General features: G+C 38.8%; 3 protein-coding genes across 3 annotated transcripts; 1 reads left to right on the top strand and 2 right to left on the bottom strand.

Annotated features, from left to right (window-relative positions):
- Positions 1-818: 818 nt before the first annotated feature.
- LOC102776872 (phospholipid phosphatase 3-like) lies at positions 819-7,257 on the bottom strand. Its single transcript, XM_087842581.1, has 7 exons — positions 7,088-7,257; positions 6,755-6,923; positions 4,874-5,031; positions 4,481-4,767; positions 4,343-4,400; positions 1,728-1,904; positions 819-1,627 (listed from the first exon to the last, which is right to left on the bottom strand). The coding sequence occupies exons 1-7, from the start codon at positions 7,142-7,144 to the stop codon at positions 1,529-1,531; spliced, it is 1,005 nt and encodes a 334-aa protein (XP_087698707.1). The 5' UTR covers positions 7,145-7,257; the 3' UTR covers positions 819-1,528.
- A 9,709-nt stretch (positions 7,258-16,966) lies between these two features.
- LOC118454156 (uncharacterized) lies at positions 16,967-19,018 on the top strand. Its single transcript, XM_035907760.2, has 3 exons — positions 16,967-17,377; positions 17,500-17,536; positions 17,874-19,018. Exons 1-3 carry the CDS (start codon positions 17,132-17,134, stop codon positions 18,251-18,253), a joined length of 663 nt encoding a protein of 220 aa, XP_035763653.2. The 5' UTR covers positions 16,967-17,131; the 3' UTR covers positions 18,254-19,018.
- Positions 19,019-22,357: 3,339 nt separating this feature from the next.
- On the bottom strand, positions 22,358-27,490 carry tnfsf14b (TNF superfamily member 14b). Its single transcript, XM_006790889.2, has 6 exons — positions 24,833-27,490; positions 24,278-24,527; positions 23,542-23,620; positions 23,250-23,297; positions 22,918-23,152; positions 22,358-22,787 (listed from the first exon to the last, which is right to left on the bottom strand). Exons 2-6 carry the CDS (start codon positions 24,473-24,475, stop codon positions 22,598-22,600), a joined length of 750 nt encoding a protein of 249 aa, XP_006790952.2. The 5' UTR covers positions 24,476-24,527; positions 24,833-27,490; the 3' UTR covers positions 22,358-22,597.
- Between the last annotated feature and the right edge of the window lie 226 nt (positions 27,491-27,716).

Genomic DNA, 27,716 nt, shown 5'->3' on the forward strand with positions numbered 1-27,716 from the left:
CAGGGACTATTTAGCCGCACAGTGATTGCTTTTAATTTTGATATTTTAAAGAAAAGTTGATAACACTTTTACATTTCCCTAAATAAGGTTTTGGATTCTCCCAAAGTTGACGAGTATAAGAAGAGAAGTGTGATGAAATGAATTCAATACTAAATGAACTGCAGTTGCATGGGTCCCATTTGGTTCATCACAAAAACATATTGACAAAAAAGCAGTCCATATAATAAAATGTGAATGATGCTGTTTGTTTTCTTGTGCTATCTGCTTAAAGCTCCACTAATCAATATTTCTGGATTAGCCCGAAACAGATCAAATGACACAGTGTAATGTAAGGTGTTGCTTGTTCTGACAAAACAGCAGAGAATTATCGCCAACTTTCCAGCTCATTTGCACAGTGCTAATTGAACATCTTTGGCTCATTGTTTTGATTTTTTACAGCTAATAACTCTACTGTTTTGATCCGGGTTCTCTTTAATCTTGTTTCAGTCGCAGCAGGCTGTTGTTTTAGGCAAGCTTTGATAAATCTACCCCGTGCCACCTGGCCAGCACCAAACAGCAGGAAGACAAAGTTAGTGACTTTCTGAAAAATTAGAAACTTACCCGTGGAGTCTGGGGAGACCAAATCAAAGCAAAAAGAGAAAGAATATTGGAATTCTCAGGTAGACAGAGACGCTTTAGTCCAAATGAGTGATGACATGTTCTCTGTCTGCTTATGTAAACATGTGAAAGCTGTTTTACACGCTTGCAGTAGTGCCCCCAAGTGGTCAAAACATTTAATTACATACATTACAATGAAATTTAAACAACTAAAAAAAAAAAAAAACATTTTTTATTTATTTTTAATGATCTGTGCTCTCATGGACTGGTAAGTTATCTACAAGCATGCATAACTTTATAAAGTCTGAGAACTAGTGGCATCCATCCTCTTCCATAAACAAAGATTCTGTTAGGAGTCCTCTCACTTACATAACACAGAGATGCACGGATGCATCCAATGAAATCACCCGATGCAAACCTTTTAAATGAGTTGCTTTCTTGCTATTTGTGCTTTCCTTCAACAACATTCAGTGGGTGGATAAATAAACTACACAAAATAATTAACTTTTGTATGAAATATTTTACATGCTACATACTAAGTCATTGTAGAGTGCTAATTATTAACACTATCATGGACATAAAAAAGTGCTTTTACAGTTTTTGAATTGTAAAAAAAAAACTATATATTTACAAGTGATATGTGGAGTGATAGTGGTTCTTCTGCGTTCAGTCTTGTTTGTAGTCTCATCTCACAGGTAAGTGTTACATGTGAAGCTAAGGTCAGTTTCAAGGACAAAATTGTGACTGCTTGCTTTGACAGTATTTCATAAGGTCTGCTTTCCTTTTCTCCCCTCACTCTGTCAAAATACTGAGGTTTGTAGTTTGATTTCACAGGAAATGGCCTTGCATTCTTCAGATCTCTTGTCTGTCCAAATCCGTCTTCAGGCAGCAGGTGGATGCAGGCAGATGCAGCGGTAAGTGGGAATGAGGTTTAGCAAACAGTATGGTGGGGTGACAGGGGGCTGTCAAGGGTCTCGGTCGGAGAGAGATCTGAACTGGAGCTTTTAAACATAGCCGAGATGTGGAAGGCCTGGGAGAAATATAAACACATGCCCAACTTGAGGATTAAGCAGACTTTGACATGTGGACACGCATTGATGCACAAAGACAAGCAGGCAAGTTATACTGACCACCCAGTAGGCAGTGAGAGCTCCCTGTATGTAGCCTGTTAATACATCAGACGGGTGGTGCCTGTAGTCTGAGATACGGGTCAGGCCTGTGTAGATTGCCAGCATAATCAAGAAAAACTGCAGCATGGGTCTCAGCAGCCGAGCTCCGCGCCACGTCAGCCGTGCCTGCAGGTAAAACTATGTTACAGAAACAAAAACAATATTAAATGCGCTGAGCAATACATTACAGATACAAGACGTTTACAAGTGAAGAGATACGGATTACAGTGGGGAGGGCGAACAAAAGTTCTCTCTTTGTGTTGACGGTCAGGGAGTTACAGCTTCCACCAGAAGGTTAGGGCTATGGTGGATGGTGATTGGATAAGTGGTTTCTGAGATGGGTTAAGATTTGTTTTTGTGAGAGAGGTTTCATAAATGTGAGTGGTGTGGTAATGGCAAATATATTTAATTTTGATACTGCAAATGATTCAACATTGCATATGAAGGTTATAGGCGGTTATAGAATCTGAAGCATCTTTGAGAGTACTCAACACCTGTTTCTGGACTTATCAGTTATGGATAGTTAACTCAATTCAATTCAGTTTTATTTATATAGCTCCAGTCCACAATACCTCAAAGTGCTTTACATCGTACATAAAGGGTAAAGACCCTGCAATATTAGAAAGAAATTCCAAAATGGCATAAACATGGCAAAAGACTATTCATAGATATTCATAAATATATATATATTTATAATGTAAGCATTCATCAACTACTACCTTTGTATGCATTACTTTCTTGAGTCTTGGTGACCAAGTTCAACATTTTATCTATAATATTTTGCTATCATTTGTGTTTGAACTCGTGATGAACAATTTAACTGTTAGCCATATTTTAGCTAAATAATGAGTAATAATTTTATTCATAAGATTAACTAGCTATTTAAAGTGTTTATCCGTTATGCTTAGGCAGCATTTGGTTTACTATTAGTTAACAGTGTCAACGAGCTAATGATGTACTTCTGTGTAGGTTTCCTCACCAGCTTTAATCATTTATGCATTCATCTTTTTCTCTACTGCTTAGTCTTACTTAAGTTTACTGTTCAGACTTGTATGGGTGCAGTTCTTTAATTTAATGGTGATTTCATTTTTTTTTTATTTAGTTGAGCTCTGTTAGCTGAAAACTAAAGAAATACCACCGGTGATATTTGTGCCCCTTCTTGGGAACATGGCTGGGAATTACTCTCTTAAGGCACTTTATATCCATTTTAACTTGACTCTTTATCCATCTCCCCTCTTTTTCACCAGTGCACTGTTAAAGCTTTCACGATAACTTTCAATACAACAGGAGGCAAATAATCTTGTTATTGTTTAATGGTAAATTAACAGTTAACTGTTGTTTTATGGACACACGAGCAGCAAAAATTATTCTGAAATTATTCCTGATCTACTGTCACAGGTGTGTCACAGCCAACGCGCCACTCACATCATAAAACACCCGATATTATGTCGAGAGACTGTTGTGAGTCGGCTCTCATTGTCATCTAACAAAGTGGCTTCCGCTTTTGGCACCCTAGTGTTCATTTGCTCAGAGAGATGCATGAAAATCACATTAAATTATCAACCCCCCACTCCCACCAAAAAAGGTACCATAGAAAGTCAAAGAAAGACAAAGTCAGGACAAAGAAAAGACTGAATGTGCACAACTGTGCCTTCAGTTCCACTTATGAATTAGGCAGTGAGTTCCTAAGTTTAAAAAATTTTTTTTTTAAATTATGAATAATAATTTCCCTCTTAAAATAAAGTGGTGCTAGTGACATTGTGAGAGAACAAAGTCGGGTAGCTAAAGATCCAGATGTGTGCTCCTGAAATAATAGATGTCACAATGTGCTTTAGTCACTGAAAGCTGTGAAACACTGTTTTATATAACAGCAGCAACAGCAGGAAAAGTGATTCCTGTGCATCTGTTTCACTTTAAAGCAAGTAAACCCTCCTTAAAATGCTGTTGTAAGCTGAAAACTTTACAGTTTGTTGACTCAGACTTTGTCTAAGCCGGGTCCAAATCTTCCCACCAAAGATTAATAGTTAAATACGCTCTCTTTGCATGTAATATAAATATGTAAAGTTCTATAGGACACTATAGAACATTTAAGATCAATCATGAACAATCATGTTATATTTTCTTTACGCTGAGCTTGTTAGCTGTGAAAATACTTGAATTTCTGCTGATGCAGCATTTACGTCTGCATAAAAATGAGCACACATATTCACACACACACACACACACACACACACACACACACACACACACACACACACACTTGTACAATAGAGCAGCACAGTGAGACGAGGTCACACTCCTCCCAAAGCAGAACAAAGCAGTCTCTGTTTGTGCCGTATCTCCCTCCAGTCCCTCATCTCTTATTCTCTCGCTCTTTGATGCTAACTGGACTGGGGATGAGTCCCTGTTTCATTCATTCTCTCTCAGCATTTTACAGAGTGATGGTAATTGGAAATTGGAGAGACAGTCAATTTTCTTTGCCAGTGTGAATGTGTGGTGTGTGGGAGAGAAAGAGAGAGAGAGATAGAGGAAGAGAAACATTTTGGAAAAAGCGACTAATAAACAGAGATACTCACAGCTAAATAGAGCATTGTGAACATCGCAAAAGAAGCATGGCCCGAGAAAAAGGACTTCCTGAAAAAGTGGAGAAGTATTTAGAATTGCAAATTTCAATACGACATTAAAAGCACAAATTCATGAATGCAGACACGCACCTGGCTTCCTCCTCTAACTGGTGGTCAGGCTGGCGACAAGTCACTGTTTCAATGTAGGTCCCAGGTGTGCAGTTGAGTGATGCATAGGTAATGCCGCACACTGACAGGAAGTGCGGTCGCAGCCGTCCCACGCTGAGCTTGGCCATGTTGGTCAGTGATTGGCCAACACAACATCCAAACAGGAAGCACCCCAGCTCCTTGTATAGGCACGAAACGTATACGTTCCTCACAAAGGCCTTCGAGCTGACACCGTGGAAACGCACCCGATAACACTCGCCGAGGGCGATCTAGATTCAGATGCAACGTGAGAATCGCAAGATTACATGTTGTTGTACAATAAATGACAATGGGGTGACTGATACGACAGGAATGATGAAGATGACGAATACTCACAGTGAGGCCGGTGATGATGATGCCACCTGTGATGAGTAATTCATCTGGTATGGCTTCTCTGTGCAGGTAAGGATACGTGATGCTGGGGTCCCCACAAATGAAGCCTCTTCTGTAAGGACTCAGTGCCTTTAGCTCACATGCAAATAAAGGGATGGAAGCTGAGTGGGAGGAAGAAAAGGGAGAAAAATAGAATTAGACCAAAGTTAAGTATTTTAAATCCCCAGTTTTCCTCTGGGTGAAAGTATTCTTTGAAAGTGATACATGGGAGGAGAAAAGAGGAGTAAGGTCTCATCTCAGGTTAACCAAGAAGAGACATTGTTAATGATAGATAAAAATAATATAATCAAAACATAAATTTAAAGCTACAATGAAACATAGAAGACAGATGAATAGGGATTTTGAGAAAGGAAAAAAGTTTGGGAAAGTAAGACGGTTACAGAAAAAAGGAAATCCAACTTTTTCTTTGGAGAACAACCATTAGGAATGTCGGGGTCGTAACACTCCTCCACTGGGACCAAAGAAACTCAGAGAACAGCCGAAAGCTCCAGTTTCCTTACTGAATAAAAGCTGAATCCACTGAGAGTGGAAGAGCGGAGCAAGGGAGCTCTCAGTAAAAGACCCAGTTTGGCTGCGCATGTGTGTATTTGTTTCTAAGTGTATGCATTTCTGTTGATGAGGAGAGAAAGGGGGGGTTGTTTGTGACTCCAGTTGAGCTCTTCCCAACAAAACAAAGCGTAAAAGCGCCAATAGACCCGAGCCAGAACCAGCCTCACACTGTCTCTGTTTGTCTCTCATGTCCTCTCTCCTTCTCTGCCTCCTGTTTGCATGCCTGCACGCACACACAGAAAAGACAAGGGTGGGGAACAGACATCAAAACAGACAAAGAAAGAGAGAAACAGAGACTTCTCGCAGGGCCTCCACCCTTCTGCACAGATCCAATCTGTTGTTAATACAGGCTACTTCTCTGTCCAGCTTGCTCTAGTCAGCCAGCATTACATAACCCCTCTCCCACCACCAATACCACTATGAGCTAGGGTCAACAAGTAGAGTCGTGATCATGTATGTGTACACACACATGTGATAGTCATGGATCGTACATTATTTATTGAATTCCCCCTGGCCTGACTCTACCCTGAGAACTGTATGTTGTCATGGAAACTGCACAATTCCCTGGGCAATGCACAAACCAGCTGGCACAAAGAGCTGAAGAGCCAGCAGAAAAAGAGGGGTGGCATGTAGATGAAAGGGGCGAAAACTAACTTTCTGTCTCTTTTACTTTTCTGGTTTCCTCCTTTTTTCACCTTTTTATATTTGCTGCTTTTTTCTGAAGACTCTAAGCTCGATCATCACGTTTATAAGTACCCAAATACCCACTGATTTCTTGACCGAAAGGGATGAAAACAAAGTGGAACAGCACTTAATATGGGCGACGTGATCTTATTGAAAGGAATAACAAGTGCACGGGATTTTGTCGCTGATGAACAAATTCATCAATGACTCGAGGCTGTAGGAGAGTCTATCAACTCACTGCTGAATCGAATGCAGATTTCAGCTATAAAAACATTCACGAGAAAACAAGTTTCTTACGTTGTAGCCTACGGTTAAAAAAAATACAGAGACCCATTCAGCATATCGGTTAGTGTAGTTTGTACTAATGCACACTGGAACCAGTGTAGTTGTAATTAATGAAAAAAGAAAAACTGCACGGAAGTCCAGTAACACAATGAACACAGGGCTGTATCAGCTTATAACACAGGGTTAAATGTTGAAGTATGTTATGCTGCGGAATACATGGCCTTGTTCAAGGCAATGCAGACCCCTCAATAAGCAATATAGTGTTATGTTAAACACTGACAAATCCAATCAGCTAGGCCTTCTTACCAAGAAAGAGGCAGAGCAGGTCTAAGCCGACCAGAAGTTTTCTTTTGGATAAAGCCGGTCCAGTTATCTCTATGAGTTTCTTCCCAGTGCCGTTCTCCATCCCCAGGCCGCTCTTGTTTTCCGTCAGTTTAAGCTGGAGGTCCGCGCTGGAGACGGGCATACCGGCGCTCTGCGGGGCAAACGTATCCAACATGACGATTAGCTGCGAATTGTAGGTCGGTTGTAGATCTTACTGGCATCAGAAACTTGGGAGCGCCCTTTGGCTACTCATGTGCAGATCTCCAGGGAGAGTGAAAGTAAATCCAAAAGTTCCCGGAGTATTTAATATGCTACCTGGAGCGCGTGGTGACGTGTTTCTTCGCTGTCAAAGTGGAGAAATGTTTTACTCATGTTGGTGTCAGTCTGCAGGGCTCGTTCAGACTCGCTGAAGTGCCTCCGTCAGCTTAAAGATATGCGTGGTTTGCGAAACTAGTTGATAAAATCGCTCACTCTCTCACTCTCTCTCCCCGTCAGCTCATCGAACATTAGGGATAATAGGGAGGGAAAAATCCGAAAGTCCTAATTAGAGGCAGCACATCCGATATGTGTCACGGTGTGACGGTGGTTATTGCATGGATGCAGTCGGGAAGATATTTCTCCATCACTACTGTATGACTTATCACCTACAAAAACGCAGGTGATGGGGGATTGGAAAGAAATCAAAAGTAGACTAAATAAAACTTCTTATCACTTTAAAAAAACACTGAGATTCGAAGTACTTTTAAGTAATTTAGCCCACAGTTAAAAAAAAAAACCAAATATTTGCTGGACATATTTTACTTTTTGAGTCTGATTACTTTAGTACTTTTTAAATGTAGTCTTTACATAGTTGTTTGAAAAACACATCGTGTTTTTTTTTTTTATCGTGGTTTATTGACCCGTTCAAATATATCATAAGTGAGAGATGTGTCTTAAATAATCCTCAACTGAAATCTATAGGCGAGTTCTACAAGATGGTGGTAGAAGTAACAAGTGGAGAAAAAGATGTTAACAGTATTTTGAGTTCATACAATCTTAACAAGACTGAATTGTCTTTTCTTTTCTTTTCTTTTCTTTTCTTTTCTTTTCTTTTCTTTTCTTTTCTTTTCTTTTCTTTTCCAATACAGCTTAAACTCTCAGGCAAGCCTTCTTGAGCTCTTCTTTTGGATGCTGGTTTACTCTGTTCTCTGTCAAGATGATCCCACTGCTTCAAGGATGTTGAGTTCCAGGTTATGAGGAGAACAGTCCACGACTAACAGTGAGTCATCCTATGTTTTTCTTTCCAGCTATGCTTTTCTAGCATTGGCATTATCTTTCTTCTATTGAGGGACACGAGTGCCCAAAAGAAATAAATTAACACATTATTAAATAAATGTGCAATTAATTATTTTGCATTTGTAATAAACAAACAGTTTATTAAATATTTAAATTAAATTTACTGATATTTAATTAATTGCTTGTTTCAGATTTTTATTCATTAACAACACATTTAGTTAATTATTTCATGATGTATATATTTAATTAATTTTGGCCCTCCACGTTCTCCAGATCTCTTCCATACATATTGTGGATGATTTCAGCCATAAATTTCAAATTTGGATTAATAGCTCTATTTGACTCATTCACTGTGGTTTTTGTGAAATTTGGCATACCCTATTCTTTTCTTCCTGTTTCCTTTCCTTGAACGTAGCTTCTTGACATTCACCCTTCCACTGAGGTCAAATTTGTGAGGCTTTCAGTGAACAGAATGGCTCAACTGAAGGGCCAGATGGAACTTTCAGTTCCCGTGTCAGGTCTTTGCTATGCTAATAATTTCCTTGTAACTAAAACCAATTCTGAAGTATGATCTCACTAACTCATCTACACATGGCATTTTGTAGAGGCTACAGCAGCCGTGACAGTTTGCCTTGAAACAACTGTAACCTCCAAATTTGGACTTTTTTTTTTCTCAAAATAGTATTTTGACTTTTTGCACTTATCCTCAAAAATGATCAATAATATAATTTTTTTTCTTCCTAATATGTCCCTAAGACTATCCTAATAACTACCCTAATAACACCCTAATTCAATACCCTGTTGTACACAACAATATTAAGTTTATATTTTATACTGTGGGCCTGTGTTAAGCGGCTAAAGAAACAAAACAAAAAGCATTCCTTTAAAAATGGTCAGGTTTGTGCCTGAACTATAAATGAGTGAAAAAGTAACCAATGTCCAAAGAAAAACTTAGAAAGACCTTCAGAAAGTTTGGAGAACGATTACTGAAAACCAATTTAAAACATTACAAGTAAGTACTTTATAAAGATGTGGTTCTTGTGTCAGTGACAAATAATACTAAAGTTCATCTTTTGGAAAATACCCACAGTGGTTTGATGCCAATGTGTGAAAGAACTGTGGTAACTGGAACATGCAGTTCCATGCAACGTGAAACTACAGAGCCAGCAACAAGTTATTTTAGCTTAAACTAGGCATGAAGACTGGAAACAGCTGATAACATCTATACTGGATACAGTCTATGTGACAAAAGGGAGCACCGTCTATCTACCAGCAATGCTAATAAAGTCCACTGAATAATATTCCTTGATTATTTCATTCATTTATGGATTCAGAAACTAAGAAAACAATAATCATATAGTTTTCCATTCTGATAGTTTGCTGTATGTGCTTGAAAGCTTTACAGTAACAGTGGCATATCATGAAAGAATAACTTCATTAATTCATTCATTGATGTGGGCATTTGTATGAAGATGCACACAGATAGTAAACTAACTTATTTTGACTTGTGCTGCAGCTGACCAAAAGTGCAGTAAGTACTGGCAACTGCACTCTGTTGTCTAGTCTTTTTCCCCCAATCCCAAAGCAGACAACAGTGGGACCATTTATGCCAAATACAGGCAACTATACATGTTTTAAGTTTTCAACGGATGAGGTAAAGTATAAACTGGGAGAAATTGACCCAAGCTGGTGTGCTGTCACACTCACGGGAAGAACCACAAACAATGTAAGTGACCCAAACACAGTGATTGGAACATGGGCAAGAAGTGGGTTATATTATTATTGTGGGCAGAACACCCTTTTGGTTCGTGTTCCTCTGGGTAGTGAAGGGACATGTGCTATGGTGCGGCTGGGAGCTCCACTCATACTCATCGGAAACCAGGTAAAAGCCATTCCACAACGCAACACACGTACTTTAGCAGCCAAATGTAAAAGACACATTTTGGCAAAAAGAGGGACCCAGGCTACCCATGCGTACGACCCCAGACTGAACTCTCCTACCTGGATTGACTCCATAGGGGTGCCCAGGGGAGTTCAGAACGAGTATAAACTAGCAGACCAAGTAGCTTCAGGATTTGAAAGTATATTCATCTGGGTAACGCCTAATAAGAATGTTGATCGCATTAACTATCTTCATTACAATGTGCTGAGACTCTCTAACCTTACCAGGGACGCCATGGAAGGGTTCGCAGAACAATTGGGTCCGACCTCGTTGATGGGAGTGCAAAATCTAATGGCCCTTGACATGTTGTTGGCGGAGAAAGGGGGCGTCTGTGCCATGTTTGGAGACATGTGCTGCACCTTTATCTCCAATAATACTGCTCCAGATGGCTCAGTAACCCGAGCTCTGCAGGACCTGAAAACTCTGTCTAAAACCATGCATGAGCACTCAGGTATCGACAACCCGCTGGAGAGCTGGATGTCATCCGTGTTTGGCCAATGGAAGGGTTTGGCTATGTCGGTTATGCTTTCAATTGCTACATTTTTAGGGATACTGGTCACCTGTGGTTTTTGTCTCATTCCTTGTGCCAGAGGATTGTTGGTAAAGGTAATAACAAGGGCTGTGGACCCCGGAGCGGTTGTTCCGATGTCCATAATGCCACTGATGGAACAAGAAGCGGTTGAGTGGGCTGAGGAGTGACACAACACGAGGTGTGGTGACATTTCTTTCAAAATGTCAAAAGAGGGAATGTGGAGATACAGAAATTATTTTACTGCATATCCTGCATTATTAACATTGAATTAATAATATATCCTACAGCCTTGATATTGCATTAAAGATGTTTATTAAAGCTATGGCCATCACGTTAACCTTTTTATTCCAGGTGCAGCTATGATTATTTTACACACATTGCATGTTTGTGCTCATTTAGTGTTGATGCTCAGTCTATTAAAGAAGGTTTTAAGCTTTGTGGAGCGCTATGTCTTCACAATCTATTGTGTAGGTGACTTGGAGCATAGAAGGATAGACAGCATACACGCTTACAACACACATATAATCCAGAAGCCTGCCAGGCCAAAGGCCCGAAATTCATTTAGCTTCTAACTGCATTTCAGTTTACTTAGTAACAGATGACAGAAGACCAGTTAAGAAAAGGACAAGTCCTTAGAGATCATCTAGACTTGAAATGTATTGCTATGTATGGAAGATCATATAGAAAAAGGAACTTCTGTGTCTGTTTTTAGCCATCTAAGACGTACCTTTTACTGTAATCGATGTATTTGATCTGTAATCGACTCAAGAAGGGGCGTTAACCCTGATGTTATAAAACTATTGCCAAATGTATTTTTAGCAGGAGACGGTGTGCTGATGTGATGCTGTATACTTCTCCTCCTGCGTGTGTTTTAATAAACTCATTGTTTGATTACACTCTCCTGGCCCTCCGTTGGTTTGTTTCATTGCTCAACATTTTCGAACTCGTGACATTTTGTTCATTTATGCCTTTGTTTTTGTGTATCGACATCACTAGCACCACTTTCCTAAAAGTAAGCAAACCAACTTGTACACTGAAAAATATCAGATGCCGATCAGCACAACAAAAAGTGACCCTATTTACAACGACATAAAACAAAAAGTCCCAGTTGTATGTTTTCTTTTAGAAACTTTGTGGTGGTTGACTCCTGAACGAACCAAGGAGGGGAATAACCAAAAAGGCACCAAAGATATTTTTCAAAATATATATATTTTTGCCTCGTCTTACAAGAGACGAGTACAATTAATGACTTTACATTTTGCTGTACCTTTTTCCAGTTTTCATACACTTTTAATGTAGTTATAAATGTACATTTTTTAGATGACCTGGTGAGATAAGCTTGATTTTTTTAATATGTTGCATTTATTTTCATTATGTGAGACATAGAAAACAAAAGCTTGCTCACAGTAGAAGGAAATAAAATGTAACAACTTTACAAGTCGTTTTATCCCCACAAGTAGTGTTACAATGTATAAAAAAATATTTTTTTTCTTTTTTAAATTAAGAGTAAATTAAGAGATTGGTGATTGACTTATTTTGATTAGTGAAACTGCAGCACAACATTCAAGATAAACAGTTTTCAGCAGTAGGTGGCAGCAAAACCCCTATCAGTGGATGCTGACTCTGAATGCTACTCTAGCAATTATCCTGAGGTTTAGCCATTTTTGTATTTGTTTTCATACATGGAGGAAGATAGAAAGATAGCATGATCCTGACTGTGAAGTGATATCACAGAGAGCTACTTCCCTGTGAGAAAACCCAGCACATCATAACGTTTGTTTTTCTTTTGGTCAATTAGGTGAAGTGGGGCCGCATGTAATCCTGACCACAGAAAATCCAGCACGAAATGTGCGTGGGTGTGTATTTGTGCAAGGTTGTATGTTTAGCAGTTGTTTACTTTATCTGAGGCATTTAACAGTGACATAGTTCCTCTTTTACCTTCCTCCGACATTTCGTCACTTTCTGTAAGGAAGCTCGAGCGTCATTTTGTAAAATGATTTTATTCTCATACATTACAAGGCCTCTATGCAACTTCCTCTTAACAAAGGTCTCTGAAATCTTTTAAAACAACAGGTGAACAGATGTAGATCATAAATTCAGATAAACTAAATACCACACACACACACACACACAGACACACACACACAGATGCTGTTCGTTTTTAACAAGCTCAATCTTTTTCAAAACAGCTGGGAAACTCTTGAGGAATTTGTCTGTGCTGCCTTATTTTTAATAGTTTGCTTATTTGTATATTTGTGGTTAGTTTCATTGAGGAACAGAAGACATGGGTTTGCCCTGGTGGAGCATATGACCTTCTACAAATGCTCGTAATGCTAAATTTCTTATTTTCTCTGTTTCAGACTGACTTCCTCATCTCGGTCACCCACACAGCAAGAATCCCCACATTTTTCCCATTACCGTGTCACGCTTCTCAGTTGTCATTCCTCATGATATTTTAATTAAGTACTTTTTTGTTTTTGTCTTCCCCAAAGTTTAAGGTTAGATAGCGTCACAAAGGCCATGACATTATCTAAAGTTACTAAACAAAAAGCAATGGAAGATGTAAAACTTACCTGTGTATTATAATGTAAAAAGCATTTTTATTGGGCTTTGCATGAATGCAGCAATAAAGGTTTTTGGACATCACTTAAACTTTCAAAAAAAATCCCCCAAAAACTCAACAGAGAAGAAACTAAGAAAAACTTTGAGACAGTTCAGCTGAAAATCTAATTTGAGAGAAACTGAGCTGAAAGTTTTGGCAGAACTAACCTGTAGTCAGTCAACGTAAATAGTGACAGTGGCACTCCTGTCAGGTCTGTACTGGAATGGTTCACCCGTGTGAGGTGAAAGTGCCTACTCTAACCCTGAGCCTACATTTTGGAGAATTAATAGCCCGCAGATACAGTTTATCTACAAAATATAGCAGATAAACTGTGGCTTTCAGAACATCCTTACTTCTATCTGGTATACATTTAACAAGATGACTGACACAATAGCATCACACAGCTGCTTCAGATTTGCCCGCCGCACATCCATCATGCAAATCTTTTAATCTAGTGTGGAAGCAATTACAGTGAACTTACTATCATATTGGAATATTCACTTTGAGATGACCTGAGCTTTGAGACATGGGCCTTTACCCTGCTGGAAGGAGCAATCACAAGATGGGTAAAGTGTGATCATGAGGGAAGACATATAGTCAGCAACAATACTCAGGTGGAATTTAAGCAATTCTTGGTAGTTATTAAAGAGCCCAAAGTGTGCCAGTAAGCAATCCCCTGCACAACCAACAACACCACCAGCCCAAAATTTTTGATGCAAAGGAAGCTCGATCCAAGTTTTTATGGTGCTTTCAGCAAATTTTGACAAATTTTCCAGTCTTCATTCGCCCCACTTTTTTGAGCGTTTACAAACTGATTAATAATAAGTGGATGTTTGAGCTGCTATCATTTGTATACATATATGGAATGAACAGCTCAACTGTAGGTATGCAAATTTATTGAGCAAATCACAGTGAGTTTTGTACAGTGCATACAGAATATGTAAAAGAAAAATTGGGAGTTGAAAATTTGTAATCACTATAGACTCAATATAAACTACTTAGTTCCATGCTCTGTTTTAAACTTGTCTGTAGCCAACAAAATATTTTGCAAATCAGGGCCCCATTAGGAGACATAAAAGTAGAAGTATTGGAACTTAAAAATCATTCAAATAAACAAAAAATGGCAATATTTCTCTAACACAAGTTGTTCAGCAGTTTTCTACTTAACAGCACTAAAAGGCTAAGCAATGATGTCAGAGATGAAGAAACAAACACAGGAACTAAACATGACGCACAGGCACGTAAATGTGTTTTATTGTATTCAAAATAAGTTTGTAAGTACACGACAGCAGAGCAATAACGTTTTTAAATGTGATTCTTACTAACCCATAACCTCTTTTGAATTCACGTGATCTAAAAAGTACAAAATACAGCACAAACATTACCCTCTGTGTGCACAATGTATCATCTTTTTGGTTTCTATGATAAAGCTATATATATATTTAAATATTTTTTTGTATACATTAGTGCCAGAATTTGCACTGTGTTTGTTTTCTAAGTGGTAGCCACTTCCTTTTACCCATGACTTCTTGTTCAGGAACAGCCACAAACATTCCCTTAACATGATCCAAAAATAGTATTAGAGTGCCATTACCATAAATCCCAATATACACTATGCTGACTCTACAGATCATCACCTGATGCTAGAGGAAGAGTCTTCACTAGTTATTCACCATCAATTACACAATAGACTGCAATGCCTGTGATCCGTCCAGTTAGTTCATTTACAGTAACCCCCCCCCCCCCCCCCCCCCCCCCCCCCGTCCATGTATTCATATCTGCATTTAATTATTACAAGTTTTTTAAAAATGTGTAATTCACTTTTACACCGGTGATAATAAATAAATAGAAACATAAACAAATGGCTGTCCATGTGTTTTTATTACTGGTTTATTGCTACATTGACTTCCCTGTCTTGCAGCTTTTTTATGCTGCACTATCCAGCAGAAAATTTCACTGTAAACTATCAAATAGTTGTTGATATATTTTAGTCTGGACCAACATCTAACTTCAGCATGACTATTTATATGAATGCGAATAAAGTGTTTATGTAGTATACAGATAGCAAAAAGCCCTTTCTCAAATGTGTGTGGATAGCGATGTCGGCCTAGACTCTATTGCAAGAGGATCAGTGAAATGAGGCACTCGTGAGGTAAGGAAAGGACAAAAAAGTAATTAATTGATAAGTTTATATTTAACATCTCATTGTAAATGTCACATCTGTGCAGAAATTAGCACAAGCATGTTCTGTTTGGTTCAACTTGAAATGTCAGTCACAAGTTATTAGCTACTTCTATAGCTAATAACTTTACTTCCTTTTGTGTTAATGGTTAGTTTTTATAACAACTGCATAAACTGGAAGACAGACATGTCAAACATGTTGAAAAACTGAAGCATCCTGTAAGTAAGTTAATGCATATGTAAACATCACATTTTGAATTCAGAAAGCCAGATAGCCATGCCACTCTGATAGAAATCATGGTTTTGCGGCATGTACCTCGTTTGGGTTTCTAAACGTTCTTTGATGGTGAAGCAAGTGGTGACTGTGATGGTGAAACTAATATGCTAATGAATAGAAGACCAAGCTATTACATGGCATGTACAATATTTAGAAAGACAATGAAATAAAATAATAATAATAGAATAAAGATAATAATATTGGCCAGTTTTATTTTGACTTTGTGTAAGACAGAAGTTCCTTTCTTAAATAAAAGCATTGCTTTTTTTTCTTTTTTGAGAAAATCACTCTCACTATGTAATCCTTTCAGTGTCACTCTTCAACTCTTCGTGCCTTTCCCCTCTCTTATACAGATATGGTGGGGAATTCCCATACTTCTATTATCAAAGCATTGAACTGTACCTGGTAAGACTAAAGTTTGACTAGCTGAAAAGGGAAAATAGTTTTTGCAGTATTAATAGATTCCACCATCTAGCTCCTCTGAAAAGCTGAACCTCTTGCGGTCTTTCTCTTTCTTGAGCTCCCTCTCTCTCTCTCTCTCTCTCTCTCACACACACACACACACACACACACACACAAAACAAAGGGATATCCCTAGCTGTTTTTTTTTTTTCAATCTAAAGTCAGTCTCATTTCACATGCCTCTGGTGAAACTGCTTGTAGTTGCTCCTAGCAGATAAAACTCTCTCGCTCTCTCTTTCTCAAACGCAAGAAGGGATATTCCTGGTTATTTTTTGTGCAACTAGTCACACTGTCATTTGACATGCTCCTGGTAAAACTGCTCCTAGTACTCTCTTCCCCTCTCTCTCGTGCTCTCTCTTCCCCTCTCTCTCTTTCGCTCTCTGTCTCTCTCTCTCTCTCTCTCTCTCTGTCTGTCTCTCTCTCTTTCTCTCTCTCTCTTTATTATTATACATACAAATGCCCTACACTGTCCAATCACCCACAAACCCCAAACACACACCGACATAAAAAAATGAAAGAAAAAAAATTCTCCCATAAGGCCTAAGACAGCCGCGTCCATATTCGCTTTTTTCATGCGATCATTGTCTCCATTGTGCCACTTTTGCCAGTCCTGCTTTGTTCAAAGTGAAAAGGTTAGCTATGTTTGACTGTTTCGGAATGTAGTGCAGTTGAAGGTATCGTCTCTTCTGTCCCTTTCGTTTTCCACCGCACTTCTCTAGGGTGCACTTGCGCAATAGCGAAGAGCGCCGCGGAAAATCTGCGCGTCTATTTTCTCACCTCCTGTAAGACCAGGGAAGGAGGGGGTGTGAATGTGTGGGGACGGTAGGGAAACCCATGACTTCCGCGTTTTTCCTCCCTGTCTGAAAGTGACTTCACATACATAAATAGCTATGGGTGCTTACAGTTAAAACATTTAAAGCAAGACACGCAGTGGACTCGGCGGACGAGCGGACTATCTTTTGGTCGTCAACCAACCAAAGCCGGACCTATAAAACTTTAAAGCTCGCTCAAACCTTTTATTCTGCGAAGATAAAAGCTGCTCAGTGTGAACTTTTTGACCGAAGCTCAAGCGACCCTACTGCGGATTGATGGGACAGCAAGCCAAAGACGTGGACGTTGAAGCGCTTCAGGAAAGAAGCCCTCAGCGTGGAAGGTGCCTGGACAATTTTTTAGTCATGTCCATCGGCTTTCTCTTTGTGGCAACCACAGCTCTTGCAGTCGGAGGAGCGATGGTTGTGATGGAACTGCGGGCGGACATGAAGTCCTTGGGTTCGCCCCCATCAGTTGGGACGCAGCAGAAGCAGACGGGAGACGCATCTTCCCCAGCATATAAGGTAATTAATTATTATCATTTTGTTCAGAAAGTTTGGATAACTTTCTTGTGTTGTCTTTTCTTTTTTTTTTTCCTTTAATTTTTCCCTTTTAATTCACACATTATTTACTGTTTTGCCAACAGATGGAGAAATTTGCCTATTTAGCAGCCGCCAACTCAAGTAAGTGTTTTACTGATTTTCCAACTATATAAAGCCATGTAACATAAAGTCTTTTGAATCTACAGAAAAACGGAAGTTATAACATTTTTTTTGCAAAAGATTTAGAGTAGGCAGAAAATAGTGACCTCGTGGTTTAACGTTATTGTTAGTCTTTTACTGTTTTTTGCTGTTTATATGAAAAGTGTACACTTAAGTTTTTGAGAAAAATAAAAACCCTATTTTGCATTACAACAAAGGGGCGTTACAAGTCTTAGCAAATCTATAAGTGTAACCGCCAAATCTGATATTATCTTGTGTAAACAAAAACTAAAATAAATGTAATTGTCTCCTCTTGCAGAGTTGGCAAACTCCACCATGCAATGGAAATCCATTTCATATGGTAGACGGACATCTGTAGGAAGCAACTTTGTCTTCGACTCAGAGCGGCATTCACTGAAGCCAGTACAGGATGGAGCCTACTTCATGTATGTCGAGCTAAATATCAGCTGCATCTCCATATGCAATGCGGGTGTTCTTACAGTGAAAGTAGGTGAGGACCTTACCTGCAAAGTGGAGCTTCCAGCAGGTATATTACCTGTGAGCAGGAAATGCTGGACTGTTACTCGACTCCATAACCAGGAACTGGTCACTAAGATGGCAGTACCACAGGAAGGCCTAGAAAACTGGAAACTGGAGCTGCAAAGCTCAGGATTCGGAATTTTCCTCATAGACCCATAGATGCACATGCTGGAGTGCTACTGCTGTTATCTAGAAGTAAATGGACCCGAGACACGTGGGTTGTAACGAGCAAGAACAGAAGTCTGTTTTTTCATAAACCCACATAGTTGAAAACGGACAGGCTTGGGTGCCGTTTTTCACAGCTATGACGAGCTTCCTTGCAAAGGTTTGAGGAGAAAGAACCTTATGAGACTCTCAAGAAAAGCTGCATTTGTGATAATGCAAAGAGAATACGGAGAGACTAGAAACTTGGCTCGTTGTATGTAATTATGTAAAAATGTTTCTCTTTATATTTATTTGGTGATATGAAATTATTTATGTACTTATGTTGCTTTTATTTATAACTTATATTTAATGCGACGTTTATATTTTGTATTCAATTTTTTTTAAATGTACAGTAGATGTCACTACACTGATATTGATGTGCAATATACAGATTTCAAGTTGTCATTGGGCTCCTGCAACCACAATTTTAAAAAAAGCCTTTCAGGGATGCATTTAGTTCTTCTTTTGTTAATCTGCTCTTGGAAGCAATGAGAAACCAAGTGATGAGTGAGATTGTGCACTTATGCAGAAAAAAAGTCAGAGTTAATCAAAACATATCCAGAATTTCTAAAACATTCAGTTTGTTTGTTTATTAATTACAATTAAGTGTAAAGACTCAACCTAAGAAATTGTTTTGCTTTTAAAAGATGTCTAAGTCCTGTGGACGAACCCATTGTTGAATGTATTTCTCTGTAATCCATATTAAAAACATGGATGTGGTGACATGAAGTATTTTTTGGTGTTAAAGAAGAAAATGTGAAAGCGACTGTGACAAATTTTACCTCGATGTTACACAGCTCATTCCGCGAACTGGATGCACATCACATCCTGTTTATTTACCATGATGTGTGGTGAAGAAAAAAAACCTATAAGCCACCAAGCAAACACCTCCCGTATATACGTGAGATGGAGATGTCAAGTGAAAAAAAATTTCATCTGGTGCTGTCATAATGAATGATGATTTTCATGGTTCCAACAAATGCTCAAACACGCTTTAGTACATGTACATGTACATATATATAAAAAGATGGTTTTGGTCTAAAAGTAAGTACCGAATGTAATGAACTAAAATAAAGTAAGTTTAATCATATCCTTACTTTTAAAGATGAATGTACACTTTCTGCATATGACAAAAACAGATGCACTATCAGTGCATCTGTTTTTGTGCATATGTAGGTACAGTGGTTTTTTTGTTTTTTTTTGCTTATATGGACTCACTTTTCTAAACTAGTGATTTTCAAAACTGAAAGAAACATAAAAATAAAGAAATTTCAAGTTCAATCAGTTGTTTATTTTTACAGGTACACATTTGGTGTGATGCATTGTTTTTGGGACCAGTGGTTACGAGTGAACCTACAGCTCCCGTTATCTTTATTGAAGTTGTTTACAGCTGGTTTAATCTCTTTTTTCTTTTTTTTCCCTGGCCCGCAACTTTGTTGTTTTTGTTCATTCCTCTAAATGATTCAGTGGCACACAGTTGTAATTATAATTTGATCTAGCTGTACCTTAAAAATTAGGCAGATACATTTATAACTTTATTGACTTTTGATTTAACATTTAGCATTTGACATTTTTCCTGCCAGCCTTCCAAACATGGACAATGCTTGTTTGGTGCTGTTACACTGCTGTAATGTGTATAGCTAAGTTCAAAAAATCTTGGTTCACTTATAGCACATCTGCAGTAGTGTCTTTGGACACGAGAAGTCACCACTTACCTACCAGCATTGCACCCTTAATAGGTGACTAGGTAGTGGCAGGTGTTCCACCTTTGGTACAGCTTCCTGCAACCAGTCAAAGATGTGTGAAATCTTTGGTATGATAAACTTGGTTTGTAATACATGTCCCAGGTCTTTGTCTTTACTTCAAATAAATTTTTATTTGTTTTTATTTGTTTATCTTTGAGCAAAATCTGAAAACAAAAGCTGTGTAGTTTACCTTTTTTGACTTCATGTTGTTTCCTCAATGATTTTCCTTATTTCATAGTGCAGTCAAATAGTCAATAGCCTGTCAAATAAACTTCGGTTCTATCTAAATTCAGATCAAGTTAGATAGGACAGTAGCATTGTAAATAAAAGACACAGATTTTGAAAAGTAAACCACTTCTCTGCAGCTTTCTTAGCCAACTATAACCGTCACCGCACATAGAAACTCGTGAAAAGTTTGCACGCTGAATAGTTTTTAGCAGCTCTGTTGCAGCGCATCAAATTGCCCTTATGCCTTTATGATTAAGTGCTGGTTTCCCCACACATATGCAACAGTGCAATTTCATATGCTTTGTCAGTCACTCCTTGTGCCACAACACCCACACACTCCTCAAAGCATGGCAGCTCCTGCCAGTGAAAACACATACCAACATGTACCTGCAAGCTGAAAGGGAAAGTGACCTTTTTTCACCTTAAAAATGAACAAAAAAAACAAATTTACAGTAAATTCAAAACAACGGAACTGACAATATTTTTTGGCAACAAACACGGATAAATCTGATTTTGCTGACTTAAAAGTACTCTATCAAAATTATTTTCAAACATTTGACCTGTTAAGATATGCATTAAATAAGATTAGCTGTAAGATTACATACAGTTGATGCATGATGTCAACGTACCCTTTACTTGCTTACAAGAGACAAATCTACAATGGAGCTTTAAAAGTGTTTTTGCTGAGGTGAAGATTCACAAAACACTAGTCAAGCTTCTTTCTTTCTTCATTTTAAACCTTGCATTGTGTATGGCTGCAGCTGCTTTTCAGGACTCATGTGTGTCAGTGTCCCTGTTTGCACATCTCTGGCTCTTACCACCAGATCTGTGAATGTGCAGCCTTTGAAACGTATTGCATTGTGAATCTGCATGTGAATGTGCATGTGCATGAAACACAAGACTTTTACTACAAGTGAAATTACTTATTCCCTTTTCAGTGGCCATTTATCACATCGAACAGATCGTTACTACTGAAGCATTAAGGTGCACACAGCCTTTTATCGATGCATCCTGTTACTGTTGAGGAGGAATGCATCCGATTTTATGACCTGAATACGTGCTTGTGTTTGAAAGCTCATGATGTTCACAAAAAAATTTGTCAGGTTAGTAGAATGAAGCAAAATGTGCCACGCTTGCTTCTGAAATGTAGTTGAAGTTGAAGAAATGTAGTGAAAACAGAGACTTGAAATAGTATGTAAAACATGGGTGTAAAACCCAAGAAAACTATGTCAAATAAAGCACTAACATAGACAATGGACACATTGCACCGCTGCAAGTAATAAACATCAGCAACATGATATGTTTGTACAACCATTGCTTTCAAGCTCAAGTTTGCAAAGACTATCTTGGTTTCAGCCTGTTCCTCTCTGCACAGATGCTTATCTGTGTATTGTGGCAGGAAATGACCCAAATATTTCAAAGGCATCTGAGGTCAGTCTTTCCACTTACTTATGTCTCTGTCTTAGTGGTGATTTAGTTACCTGTCTCTGCACCTGTCTTTACTAGTCCATGTGCTTTAGTTTTATTCTCACTCCACATCACACACTTTCATTTTTCTGTTTTCCACTCTACTTCCATGGAAGATGCCGTTTTTGGCTAATGAACCCTCACTGACTTATATGTAGATCTACATGGTTTACTTCTTTCCACTTGAAACTGCTTCAGTGATGTGAAACTTTCCCCTAAAGTGTGAAAGTAGCTGAGTCAGGAACACTAGACCCAGCATCTCGATACCCCCCCCCCCCCCCCCCCTCCACTCCCTCCCCCATTTTCTCCTCACTGCATCCTTACTCAACCACATCCTGCACTTCACACACACATATAGTGCCTTGCAGACATTGGTGTTTGTTGCATCTGTCAATATGCAGCTATGTAATGTGGGTTGTCTGTGGTTCATCACAGTGTGTTTAAGGTATCCAAGCTGTTTCCAAATGATTTTATGAGTGTTCACACAGTTTGATATGTGAACAAGAAAAAAATCTGCCGCATCTCATTCTTTCACTTATAAGAGACCTTCTTATTCGTTGTTCTTGTTGTGTGTCATAATCAGGATATGATACTGCTTTGCAATTTGTTTGATGAAAAAAACATTATTTATTTTAAACAAGAAACCACATTGCAAAAATAGCATTATATAACCTGAATATCAGATACTTTTTTATAAAACAACAAAATGTTATTTCTTCATTGGTGATCCAAATACATACACCAGGTACAGCATATATTATCTATTTTGTGCATATATTATACATAGAAATCATCCAAACAGATGGTGTAAAATTAACATTGAGTAAATAGAATAAGATAAACTGGCACACACATGTCTCTAGGGATATACCATCAAGGCCCCCATAAAGTTAAGAGTAGACCCTCCATGAATCTTCGTTATATTCTTCAGTGTCACATAAATTTTATCTCCAACTTGCAGCTGGAAAATTCCAGCCAGGTAACTGTTCCACAAATCTTCTGAAGCTTCTGGAAGCTTCAAATGAGGTTTTGGGGTTGAGCAATGCATACTAGAAGAAAAATATGATAGGTGTCACATTTAAATCAACTCAGCACAAACATAAAAATTACAGACAGGCAACACACAAATAAGCACACCAGTAACAACGGGAGAGAGGAAAGAAAAGAAAGAAAGAGTACCTTTTTGATTGCATAAGTTCTATAGGCCTATCATAGGCTTTGGTCTCCTTCATGACTTTGTGCTGGCTAAGTGAACACTCTTCTGCTGCATTCATAATCACTTTGGAGTAGATATAGTAGTAGCCCTCCTTTTCTACTGTCAGCCGGCCTTCTTTATACTTCATGTCTTGGGTGACGGCATCACCCTCTTTTGCCCATTGCACTACATCGTTCGTCCCCATAGGATTATCGGCGCCTTGGATAAAGAGAGAGAAAGCAGTTGCTTGGACCATAATTTATCTGAAGAGCTCATATGCAGTGTTCATGTTTGAGTGATGAGGGGAGCCTCTTACCCAGCAGGTGAGCAAAGGGTCTCCTCTCATTTCTGCTCATCTTCCCATCTGTTCAAGAAAGCAAGGGCAGATCAACTAATTAATCAACCAGTGTAAAAAAACATTTTTAAATATACACATAAAATTCTTAAGACGAAGTTGTGGGGAAAAACAATACAAAATTTCAACATGTTAGCAGTCTAATGGTCTAAATTATATGATGATTTAATTGTTCTGGCTTCCCTTCACAGACAGTCTTCTATGCAGATCACGAATTATCAAGGAATCATGTTAAGAATGTGCATCTCAATACCTCTCACTTCTCCCACCAGACTTTCTGGCTTGGGGTTTGTCCGGTTCTTAAGGTCATGCTCATGGTTAGAAGAAGAAGCCTACAGGGAAGGAAAGATAAATACAACACAACAAATACTGAGTGAAAATCTTTGTGTGTTTGTCAAAATGTAGGAACCTCATGCAATAAGGGAAGGTGTCCTTTAGAGATGTATGGAAAAACACATGCACACTAAATGTAAATTCTGCAAATACATTATATATATATGTATATATACAAGTAATGTTTTACACATTAGATTAATTATTGTATGAAACCACATACTCCAATATTTTTTTCAACCTAAATGTAACAATAAAACCTGAGATCTTAGGTTTGATTTTTAAGTGCAGTTCATATTATATACAAACAGAGGGCATAACACGTGAGAGGCAGGTGAATAATAAACAGCATTATGAAACTGTCTTTAAAAAAGTGAAGTTAATGTTGCAGCTTTGTGCTTGAGATACAAATAAAGGGAAGTACAACTAGAGAAAGAGTCCAGTTGAAAAACGTGTCACTATCGACCTATAACTTAAAGAGCAAACGAGGACCCACACCGAAACACATTTAGCTCTGCAATGACATGTCTCAATATGACGTAGGGGCAAGCAGGGAAATTCTAAAGAGAAGGAATTTCCAGTCAGTCCAAGCACTGACACTTCTCTCTTCTCTTACAGCACACATGTACGCAATCACACACAGACCTCAGGCTCACCTCTGTCCTTTGGTAAAGTTTGTAGATTAAAAATCCTTCGACGATTATTCCCAACATGGCCAGTCCCACCAGCAAGAGAAGAAACTTTTGGAGCTGACTCCCCCACCTTGGTTTCCTTTCAGGGGGCATTTTAATGTAGCTGGCCTGACTGTCCACCACAAACACCTGGGGGCAGGCACCTGCGCCGCCCTCTGACATCCCACCAGATCAGAGACAACCTAAGATGTTAGGGTAAAGGTCAAAGGAGATACTGAAGGAAAAAAGGTTGTACAGTAGAGTGTAAAGAAACGGGGGGGGGGGGGGGGGGGGGGGGGGGGAAGGAAGATCAGACAGGAAATATTTTAAAAAAGAATGTGTGACAAAGCAACAATCTACACATAAACAAATCAGTTATTTTACGGTCTATTTAGGTTAAGTAGCCATGATGCAAGCAGTTTCTGAAAACAGTGCGATTTCTTCATATCCCGACTACTTGAACAGCACAGTGAAAGACACCTTGTCAATCACATGAAAAAATAATAAAAACAAAACTCTTGTAAGGGAAAGAGAAATTACCTTGGATTTAAATGTTCCTCCACCGCTCAGCCAACCATCCAGCAGCACGGGGTAGTCTCTACACAGTCCTCTGAAGCTCGTTTGGGATATTTAATAGCAAAAGTATTGTTAACGCATTTAAAAAATATAGACCTAACAACATTCTCTGAACTACGCTACTGACTCATTTCTTAAATTTTTTCCCTCTCTAGATATTTTCTCTCAGAGCAGATATTGGCACTCAGTCCAACCTCTGGTGTTCGCTTGCCTGCTGTCAACTATGACAAATATTGCTTTTCAGCTCATATAAGGAGGAAATGAAGATGACACGGGGAAGGAGCAAAGACACAGAGACAAAGAGTGAGAGAGTGAGTAGTGTGCGTGTGTGTGGGGCACTCCCTACAACTGCTGTATATAGTTATCATCACAGCTGACACTTCCTTTTCTTACTCTTTAGTTTCTGCCTCACTGTTCTTGATGTTTTATTGAACAGTCAATGTTGGTTTAAAGTTGTTTAGATTTTTTTTGATCAGTTTCTAAGAAAGTCGCTTCATCTAGCTATGCACATTTCTAGCATTTCTAATACTAAGCAAGTACGCAGTGTGATGTTAAACTAAGTACAGCAAAACCAGATGAGCTGGGGTGGCAAGCTGTAACACACATGCGCACTCTTGACCACTACCCAGCCCTCCCACCACAGTGTTGCACTATCACCCACATTGTAAGTGTTAATCTTACAATAAAACCCCCCCTTTCACACACAAAATTTCTTTCGGTATTCTAGGTGTCTCAGTTGGATTAAGCAACTTGCTTTTATTTTAATTTTGAGGAACTTGCGGTGTTTCTTTCTCTTTTCTTTTTTTTTCAACAAGCAACAGCTTGCAGTGATTGAACTTGATGGTTTGCAGCAGTTTGGAAAAAGTGAGACAGTGAGACATTTTTTCCTCACTTTTGTAAGTAGTATTGATGTAGTTCTCACTTTTTTCCTTTGAAAAAATGTTTTTAGTGACATGTCATTTTTTAAATGTATTTATTTTTATTATCTAACATCCTGAAAGTGTGATTCATCTTCATGTAAATGTGGACAGCTAAGTAGGAGTACAGAAATGCAGGCAGTCTGTGTTTTTTTTTTTTTGTTCTTTCGCATTTCCTGTTTCATAATGCAATCCTCATTTTGAATTGTGATACTGAATGCTTTCTTTTTCTCTCTGCTGCTTAAACACTGTCTCTAATGTTATGAAGAAACACTGTTTTTGGTATCCTCTTTATCATAACCTGAAACCAGTATTTTTACAATCTGTTTTCTGCTGTAGGAGGGGAAAGTTTGACGTGACATACTCCATATGGTGAAACTACACACACACACTTACTGACTTGAAATATAAATTACTACTTCAGACACATACACATTTAGACACACAAACAGAGATATGCAGTGTGTGCACAGGGCACTTGCAAGTCTGAATCATCTCCAAGAAAATACTCAGTGGAAGAGTTTTTGCTTGTTTGTAACGGACATGCTTTTAATGGATTTTTTTTTTTTTTTACAGTGTTTAGTCAGCTTCAAACTGTGCTACTGTAGATGTACTTAAGAGATTAGGCAACATATAAGAGCGTCAAGTAGGATGTCTCACTTGAACTAGTTAGGTTAAATGTACATAAGGACACACACCCTCACAGAGTCACAGACATATGTATATGCTGTACATATATATATTGCATAATTCATCGTTTTTACTTTTCTGCCCAAAATAACAAATTGAAAAACATTGAAATTTAGTGCTTTGGTTGGATAGCTATATTCTGAAAACGTCACACCTCTAATCCCCTCACCTAAACTGTTGAACAATGAGTGCTTCATTTTTTAATTAATACTCTTAATAACATTAGCGACATTATATCGGTATTATCTGAACGTGTAACAACATCCAGTTCTCTATTCATATTTACAATAATAATTGCCAGCTTATTTCACGACAACCTTACTTTTATGCAACCTTTTGTTTTTACTTTAATGTGGTTCAGCTTTAATTAATATTAGCTACTCAGCTAAAGTTAGCTGCTAAGCTACTTTTAGCTACTCTATCAGTTGTGCGAGCTAATAGTATGTGGTTTGAGTTAATAACTACAAGAGACACAGCCCTAAATATACCTTAAGGAAAAATATAAAGGTTTTGCTTACCATGCAGTTCTACAGCAGCAGTTAGAATGTGGATTTAATTCAGTGGACTGCTTTGTATTTATCCATAGATAAAGACAAAGAAGAAGTGGGGTGCCACCTGCTAACTTTAGCCACTTTTTGCCTCCTTTTTGCCTTCCCTAATAGATCCATGCTTGCATAAACCAGTTGATTTTAAATACATATTTGAAATCTAATATTTGAGTGCCTACTGCGGGTTAGGGACAAGACCCTGCCCCAAGTGGAGGAGTTTAAGTATCTCGGGGTCTTGTTCACGAGTGATGGGAGAAGGGAGTGGGAGATCGACAGACGGATTGGTGCAGCGGCTGCAGTGATGCGGGCACTGTTGTGGTGAAGAGAGAGCTGAGCTTAAAAGTGAAGCTCTCAATTTACCGGTCGATCTACGTCCCTACCCTCACCTATGGTCACGAGCTGTGGGTAGTGACCGAAAGAACGAGATCACGAATACAAGCGGCGAAAATGGGTTTCCTCCGAAGGGTGGCTGGCGTCTCCCTTTAGAGATAGGGTGAGAAGTTTGGCGATTTGGGAGGGGCTCAGAGCAGAGCCACTGCTCCTCCACATCGAAAGGAGCCAGTTGAGGTGGTTCGGGCATCTGACAAGGATGCCCCCTGGGCGCCTCCTGGGCGAGGTTCTCCAGGGCAGACGCAGGACACACTGGAGAGATTATATCTCTCAGCTGGGCTGGGAATGCCTTGGTGTTCCCCC

This window comes from Neolamprologus brichardi, chromosome 6 (genome assembly GCF_056152115.1).
Source record: "Neolamprologus brichardi isolate AB-2024 chromosome 6, ASM5615211v1, whole genome shotgun sequence".
NCBI lineage: Eukaryota > Metazoa > Chordata > Actinopteri > Cichliformes > Cichlidae > Neolamprologus > Neolamprologus brichardi.

What these genes read in the sequence shown, in the direction of transcription:
- LOC102776872 (XM_087842581.1), bottom strand. Translation starts at nt 7,144, where the DNA reads ATGAGTAAAACATTTCTCCACTTTGACAGCGAAGAAACACGTCACCAC. An exon ending in CAGTTAGAGGAGGAAGCCAG is followed by an intron (nt 4,401 to 4,480) that starts GTGCGTGTCTGC and finishes CCACTTTTTCAG; the next exon opens with GAAGTCCTTTTTCTCGGGCC. An exon ending in CTCTCACTGCCTACTGGGTG is followed by an intron (nt 1,628 to 1,727) that starts GTCAGTATAACT and finishes TATTTCTCCCAG; the next exon opens with GCCTTCCACATCTCGGCTAT.
- tnfsf14b (XM_006790889.2), bottom strand. Translation starts at nt 24,475, where the DNA reads ATGTCAGAGGGCGGCGCAGGTGCCTGCCCCCAGGTGTTTGTGGTGGAC. An exon ending in AACTTTACCAAAGGACAGAG is followed by an intron (nt 23,621 to 24,277) that starts GTGAGCCTGAGG and finishes CCTTCCCTGTAG; the next exon opens with GCTTCTTCTTCTAACCATGA. An exon ending in GAACTTATGCAATCAAAAAG is followed by an intron (nt 22,788 to 22,917) that starts GTACTCTTTCTT and finishes TTTTTCTTCTAG; the next exon opens with TATGCATTGCTCAACCCCAA.
- LOC118454156 (XM_035907760.2), top strand. Translation starts at nt 17,132, where the DNA reads ATGGGACAGCAAGCCAAAGACGTGGACGTTGAAGCGCTTCAGGAAAGA. An exon ending in CATCTTCCCCAGCATATAAG is followed by an intron (nt 17,378 to 17,499) that starts GTAATTAATTAT and finishes TTTTGCCAACAG; the next exon opens with ATGGAGAAATTTGCCTATTT. An exon ending in TTTAGCAGCCGCCAACTCAA is followed by an intron (nt 17,537 to 17,873) that starts GTAAGTGTTTTA and finishes CTCCTCTTGCAG; the next exon opens with AGTTGGCAAACTCCACCATG.